Source organism: Onychomys torridus, chromosome 4 (assembly GCF_903995425.1).
Source record: "Onychomys torridus chromosome 4, mOncTor1.1, whole genome shotgun sequence".
Taxonomy (NCBI): domain Eukaryota; kingdom Metazoa; phylum Chordata; class Mammalia; order Rodentia; family Cricetidae; genus Onychomys; species Onychomys torridus.
The window spans coordinates 142466284-142473961 of NC_050446.1; the positions used below are offsets into that span (position 1 = coordinate 142466284).

The 7678-nt window shown below is 52.9% G+C and overlaps 1 protein-coding gene across 1 annotated transcript; it reads left to right on the top strand.

The window, feature by feature from the left end:
- The first annotated feature begins 1005 nt into the window (after positions 1-1005).
- On the top strand, positions 1006-4086 carry Zcchc3 (zinc finger CCHC-type containing 3). Its single transcript, XM_036184631.1, has one exon. The coding sequence runs from the start codon at positions 1299-1301 to the stop codon at positions 2526-2528; it is 1230 nt and encodes a 409-aa protein (XP_036040524.1). The 5' UTR covers positions 1006-1298; the 3' UTR covers positions 2529-4086.
- The last annotated feature ends 3592 nt before the right edge of the window (positions 4087-7678 follow it).

Here is a 7678-nt window from a genome sequence, read left to right on the forward strand (position 1 = left end):
TGTGTGGACTCACATGACATACCAAGTCAGGAGACAATTTGTAGTTATTTCTTTCCCTTCAAGTAGGTTCCAGGGATCCAGTTTGGATCTCCAGGCTTGTGCCACAAGCACCAAAACCTACTAAGCGTCCGTCCCCCTGACCTGTCTTTCGTCCTTTCCATTCTTAGTGTGTGTTTGTGTGTGTGCTGGTCACAAGACCCCTGTGGAAGTGAGGTAACTTCAAGAGAGTCAATGTTTTCCTTCCACTATATAGGTCCCACGGATAGAACCCAGGGCAGGCATGGCAGCAAGGGCCTTTACCCACCTACCAAGCTTTGTGTCATCCTCCTGCTTTGTGTCATGGTCTTGCTGTGTTTCCCTAGCTGGTCTGGCCCAGCCCTAACTAGGTAGATCTAGCTGAACTTACTTCTACCTCCTAATACAGGCATGCACCATCGTGCCTAGCCCATACAAGTCCTGAAAAATACAAGTAATGTACAGTACTTGTAAATGGACCCGAATAAAATAAACACCAGCGAATGGACACTGGTGTTGTAGAAATTAAGTATGCCTACACAAACACACACACACACACACACACACACACACACACACATGCACTTTTTTTTTTAAAGAACAGTAGTATAATGTAGCTCTGGGGGCCTGGAACTCACAGATTTGCCTGATTCTACCTTTTAAATGCTGGGATTGAAGGCGTGTGTCACAATACCAACATATTTTTTATTTTTAATTAAACGTGTTTGTGCGCAGATCCCGTAGAAGCCGGAGTCCTCTCTCTGGTCTTCAAAAAAAGAAATGCCAAAAAGTTAATGGTAAAGTCTTCACTGAAATACTTCAATTTCTCTGTATATTTGAAAGTGTTCCTAACCTAAAATTGGTGAAAAATTATTATGGTGTGCTCTGGGGGCCGCCATTTCTTTTGCTTTTTAATAGAAAAGACGCGCGAGATCGTGGTGAACTCGGCACGATCTCTGGACGGGAAGCTCTGCTCCTGGAATGCAACTGAGGCCTGCTTGCGAAACGCCAAAACCTCGAGAGCGAGGCCGCGGGCCCAGCCTCCGGCACAGGCAGGGCGCGGCCCTCGGCAGAGAGGAGGCTGGCGGGGGCCAGGGCTGTCTCCAGCCAGCACGAGCTCCGGGCGCACAGGACTTCCAGGAGGGCGGAAGCCTGAAGCGTCGGATTTCAGAGCGGGGCGGGGAGTCGCCCGCGCAGCCCGCAGCCCTGATCCCGAGCAGGCGCGCGCGCCATGGGCATCTCGGGCCGCGGGAGCGAGTGGAGGATGCTGGGAAAGAGGTAATATGGCCTCCGGCGGCGGAGCAGAGCAGGGTCTACAGCAGGACCCGCTGCAGCTCCCGCTCCCCGCGCAGTCCACGGCCCGCGCCGAGGAAGCCGAGGGCGCCCGCGAGAAGATGGGCTGGGCGCAGGTAGTGAAGAACCTGGCGGAGAAGAAGGGCGACTTCCGCGAGCCGCGGCGGCGCGACGAAACGGGCAGCGGTGAGAGTGGCGGGCTCGGCAGCCCCGCGGACCAGGCCGCACCGAACCCCGACGACTTCCCACCTGCCGGCCGCGGGGACCCAAAGGGCCGCCGGAGAGACCCTGCGGGCGAGGCGGCAGACGCTTGTAGCAAGAAGGAGGCGGGAGACGCGAGTCGAAGGAAGAAGGCCGAGGTGGCGGCGGCGGCGGCGGCGGCGGAGGAGGAGGAGGCAGCGGCCATGGCGACCCCCGCCAAGCCCGGCGCGACCGAAGACGCAACTGCAGAGCCACCACTCCAGGAGGAGCCTCCAGCCGCCGGGCCGGGTAAGGGCCGCTTCCTCGTGCGCATCTGTTTCCAGGGAGATGAGAGTGCCTGTCCCAGCCGGGATTTCGTGGTGAGCGCGCTCATCCTGCGCTCCATCGGCATGGACCCTGACGACATCTACGCGGTCATCCAGATCCCCGGCAGCCGCGAGTTCGACGTGAGCTTCCGATCCGCAGACAAGCTAGCCCTGTTTCTCCGCGTCTACGAGGAAAAGCGGGAGCTGGAGGACTGCTGGGAGAACTTTGTGGTGTTGGGGCGGAGCAGGTCCAGCCTGAAGACCCTCTTCATCCTCTTCCGGAACGAGACCGTGGATGTGGAGGACATCGTGACCTGGCTCAAGCGCCACTGCGACGTGCTGGCCGTGCCCGTGAAAGTGACCGACAGGTTTGGGATCTGGACCGGGCAGTACAAGTGCGAGATCGAGCTGCGCCAGGGGGAGGGCGGAGTGAGGCACCTGCCCGGGGCCTTCTTCTTGGGAGCGGAGAGGGGCTACAGTTGGTACAAGGGGCAGCCCAAGACGTGCTTTAAATGTGGTTCCCGGACCCACATGAGCGGCACCTGCACGCAGGACAGGTGTTTCAGGTGCGGGGAAGAGGGGCACCTGAGCCCATACTGCCGGAAGGTCATCGTGTGCAACCTCTGTGGCAAGAGAGGACACGCCTTTGCCCAGTGTCCCAAAGCAGTTCACAATAACGTGGCCGCTCAGCCCAACGGCGTGGCGGGGCACTGAACGCGCGACATAGCCAGCTTAGCCTTGTGCCAAAACTTTTTTTTTTTTTGTGACCATTTTTTTTTTTATCTTTCTGGAAGGAGATGTTTCTAAAACCTAACAGACATACTCTCTGTGCCTTTTTCAAAACCACGTGTGCCCCTTGTCAGCCTGTTTGAAAAGGACTATTCAGAACTGTAGCATGCAGATATGTCGCCTGTCCCGTCCCCCCCCCCCTTTCTCCCGTTTTACATTTGTCTTGATACTTTCGTCGACAACCTGTCCCCCTCTGTACTGTTTACTACCTCTCTCTTCATCCATGTCGCATTAGAATATTTTTGCCCTTTGGGCTGCCTTGCTCATTTTTAATGCCTCAGTCCCAGGTACAGTCCCAGGACCAAGTGTTCATTGAATGGAAAGTGTCGTCGGCCAGCCCTATCCAGAGTGCCCATCTTGTGCAGCTCTCCCCTGGCCTCTTCCCATTTGCTGCTTCTGTGACAGGAAAATTTGTGAAAACAGTGTTGCTGGAAGTGTGTAATCCGAATAAGCCCTGAAAGGTGGCCAAGGGCATAAAAAACCTATCTCCTTTGTGACAGCTCCTTGTGGCTCAGAAGCCACATTTCTGTAGGAGCATGGAGCCTAGGCATTTCTGCTGGGAAAGACCCAAGAGGTGGTTTTTGTTGGATGTTTTTGGGGGAGGTTGCTTTTTTTTGTGTTTTGATTTGAGACAGGGTCTCACTGTATAGTCCTGACTGGTTTGGAACTGGCTGCATTCGCAGACCAGGCTGGTTTCGAAATTAGAGTGATCCTCTCACCTCTGTCTCCCTGAAGGATGTTTTAAATTAACCCCTTGGTTTTCCAGCAGATGAAATGAACCCAAAGTTAAATGACTGGGTCAAAGTACACAGCCGTGTGGCGCCTCAGACAGTCCACAGTAGCACCCCCTGCCCCCACGCTGGGTGCTCATCCCACTACCTCTCACACTTCACACTGGTGGGCCAAGGAAGTCTCTCTCCAGGGTGATGGTCCCAGCATGAAGCTGAGACACCAGACACCGTCCCCGGAAAGAGCAGACAGAGAAGCTTGTCTTGCCACTTCATACATAGTAAGGGACCTAGGGAAAGGCCCAGTGAACACACTTCCAGGCTGCGTGCATGCATCCATCAGTCCTTGGAGTGAGAACCACATCTTCAGTGTTCCACTGTCACTGTCACCAGTGAGAAATGGTTCCCCTCAGGAAAGAACTTGCCAGATGTTTACATTTGCACCTCTGCCTTATCTACTAAGGAACCCCAGAGAAGCTAGAGAGAGAGCTCATCCGAAACCTTTGACCTCTGACCCTCAGGAGAAAGGTGGTTTTAACCCAGAATCATGAGTGAGCTGTAAACTCGAAAATGTTCTTGGGGAAGCAGGCCAAGAGAGAGGGCCTGAGTGAACTGAGTGTTATCATGTTAAAGTGAAGACAGTCAGCTGCTTTTTTCGGTTTGTGTCTCCTCTTTGCAGTTTTGCTATTTTCTTGTGGCTTAGAATGTAAAACCAGTTGTTCAGATTTGTTCTGAATAAATATTTATCTTTTGTATTACTGTGTCTTTTTTTCGGAAGTGTTAGCTGGAGGTGCATACCCTCCCTACTTGCTGTCCCTGCAGGACATGGCAGCCAGGCCTTCTGTAGTTACCAAGCCCAGTGCAGTGCTCAGCTCACTGCTGAAACTACTTTGTGAGCTTTTCCGGTTTGTAGAGCTTTGGTTGTGGGTTTTGTTCTCTGTGTAGCACTGGCTGGCCTTGAACTCAGTGATCTACCTGCCTCTACCTTCTTGAGTGCTGGGATTAAGGATGTAGGCCACCATGCCTGGCCATTTTTATTTTCTAAGACAACCTTATAGCTGGCCTGTAACTCTCAGTCCTGACTGGATCTCCAGAGCGCCGAGCTTACAGGGGACAGATTGTGGGGGAGCGGGGGCCTGCGAGATCCACTGGAAGTACTTGAGGGTGTGTGGGCTAAGTAGAGGCCAGTCTTTGGACCTGTATCCAGTACTCTGCTGCTGCTAACCCGCCGAAGGCTTTCAGCTTTGAAGTATTCTGAAGCGCTGATGGTAACAAAATTAAGTCCCCAGCGTACAGATTCTCAGAGTTGGCGACGTGAGGGCTTTGTGGAACCGATCTGAAGCTGGACCTAGAGGCTCTTGGGAATTCTCCCTCAGCAGCCCAGCCCCTCTCCTTGGGTGGAGAAGCCATCAGACTCACCCCCGCTCCGGAGTGACTCCCTCCCCTTCCTCTTCCCCATTCTCTCTCCCTCCTCTTAGAGAAAGCGGGCTTTCAGCATGCTCCCCACCCCCTTCCTCCCAGCAGGCTGTGTGCCTGGGAGCTCGTGTTTGAAGGAGGCTTCGCTCGACGCCCCTCCCCCACCCAGTGGAACCTCGGGGAAGAAACCCTTCCCTGCCCATCCCCCTCGGGATGCGCGCCGGGGCCCTCTGCAGGCCTGCAGGCCGCGGCTGGAGCACACAAAGCCTCCCCCAGCTTCCTCTCCCCGTCCGAGCGCAGCCCTCGAGCTGCAATTCCTCAGGGAGGCTGCTGGACCCAGTGCGTGGGCTCAGTTTTTCAGAGCCTGTCCATGCTGCACTCTGCAGAGCCACCAGCCGCCAGCTCACAAGTCACATCCACTATCCTAAGATTCTTGCCGTGGCAAACAAAACAAACCCATCTGTCTAGAACTGTCTGAAGCAAATAAATGTCTTCCCTAGATGAGGCAAGGTCTTGACTGAGACCCCACTACGGAGAGAGACAGGCCAGGGGCCTTGGGAAGAGAAACCCAATTGCAGACACCGCCTGAGCAGAGAGCACACAGGGCTGGGAGACAACTCAGGGGTACAGTGCTTGCCTACCATGCCTGAGGTACAGACAGACAGAATTCTGGCCAACTAAGGGCTGCAGATGTGGCCAGAGACAAGGCCTGGAGATGACTGGGTTAGTGGGTCGTATCTAAGAACAGTGTTTTTGTTTCAGGGCTTCCAGTCAGGTCCATTCTGTCCACTTAAACGTTCATAAAGGCCTTTTTGGAAGTGTCAGGAGCTCAGCAGTGATCTAATCATGCAAGCAGATAGATGCACGCAGGGTGAAATCCCTGTTGAACAGGAAAGCCGGATCAGACTGGGTCAGAGAGAACTCCCTACAGAAAATACCTGAGGTGGCCCGTGTGGAGTGGCCCATGCCTTTAATCCCAGCACGTGGGGAAGCAGAGGCTAGCCTGGTCAACACATAGTGAGTTCCGGGACAGCCAGAGCTACATAGTGAGAGCCTGTCTAAAACAAAAAGGCCCTAAGTGATGTGGAGGGGACAATAAAGTGTAGGGAAGTGAAGGGAAAGCAGAGTGCTGACCTAGACAAAGCAGCAATTAAAATTAGTACTGGGAAGAGTCTAGGAACTGAATGAAACCCAGTGTACCATCCTAGCTGTGTGCACACACCATTGCAGGTATTAAAAATGACGGGCCCTGAGCTGGGGGAGCAGTGACGTCTAGATCCCCATAGAGCTGAGCTGTCAGGAGGAGAAGGAGGTACCACCTCAAGTTGGAGGGCACACTGCTGGAAGGAAGCACACACTGCTAATTCCACTGTACGACATCTGGAAGTCCCATCCCTGCCACGTGTGAGGGGCAGAGCCTGGGCACACTGCTGGAAGGAAGTACACACTGCTAATTCCACTGTACGACATCTGGAAGTCCCATCCCTGCCACGTGTGAGGGGCAGAGCCTGGGCACACTGCTGGAAGGAAGCACACACTGCTAATTCCACTGTATGGCATCTGGAAGTCCCATCCCTGCCACGTGTGAGGGGCAGAGCCTGGGCCCCGGTGGCAGCCAGAACAGGACCAGCCAATCATCCAGCATAGAGCAGCGTAATAAACAGTAGTGTCCAGACGGTGGTGGCGCACACCTTTGGTCCCAGCACTTGAGAGGCAGAGTCAGGCAGATCTCTGTGAGTTCAATGCCAGCCTGTCTACAGAGCGAGTTCCAAGACAGCCAGGGCTACACAGTGAAACCCTGTCTCGAAAAAACAGAAAGAAAAAAAATAATAGAGAACAGTGAAAAGCAGAGAAAATGCAGCCACTTTGGGAAGAGGAACACACAGGTCCAGGTCCATCTTGGGGGTCCTAACCTAAGTTTCGGCTTTAAATAGAGGTCAGCATAACTGAGCAGTCCTGGCCATGCTGCAGTGGTGCTCTGAGCTCCAGTGGATCTCACAAGATAGTCTGGCAAGTGGTCAGGACAGGGTGAGGTCTCTGTCCTGAAGACAAGCTCCCCAACTGGCTGTCACAACCGGTCAGTCATTTTCTTTTTCCAGGATAAAACTCCTGAGGGAACTTTCTTGAATTTCACTGTGTTGATAACCTCAGAAAGGTCAGAAGTATCTGTTTAGAGTGTCTTCATTCCTGTCAGGCGGGTCCCAAGGTGATGCACACCTATAGTCCTAGCACTAACACTCGGGAGGCTGAGCCAGGAGGATCCAAACTAGAGACCAGCCTCAGATTTTTAATCTATAATGAGATCAAGACCAGCCTGCAACCAGACTCAACACCAGGGTGTTTCACGCCTACCATTTCCGCATTCCAGGAAGTTTGAAGCTAGCCTCGGCTACAAATCAAGATCTAAGAAAGAGAGCCAATTTAAGTCTAAAAATGAGGGGACACTGAAGAATTTTAAAGCAAGGAAGTAATACAATATGGGGCACATTCTTGTTTGGGTTTGGGATATTTTTATTATTTATTCATAGTAGTGAGGCTTAAACCCACAGGTTAAGCGGGCCCTCTACCACTGAGCTACAGCCTCAAGCTCAGGGATGAGTTAAGTATCCAGTAAAGAGAAAAAAGAAAAAGAAAACAAACAAAAATCAAGCTAAAACAAAAAACCTGAAAAGCACAACTAGAAGCTGAGGTCAGTTTACCTGGTGGGAAATGATGTCTGGAATCTGGAAGGTGGAGATGCATCAAGATCAGAGAGACTTGGGGGCTGGGAAGAGAGTTTAGAGTCAGTATAGTGCCGTACAGTCATGAAGACCTGAATTCAATCAGCAAAGCCCATGTGAAAAAAAAAGACAAAAGCCAGGTGGGTGTGGTGCCCAGCATTGGGGAGGAGGCTCAGAGCCAGCCAACTCAATCACACAATCAAACAAAGAC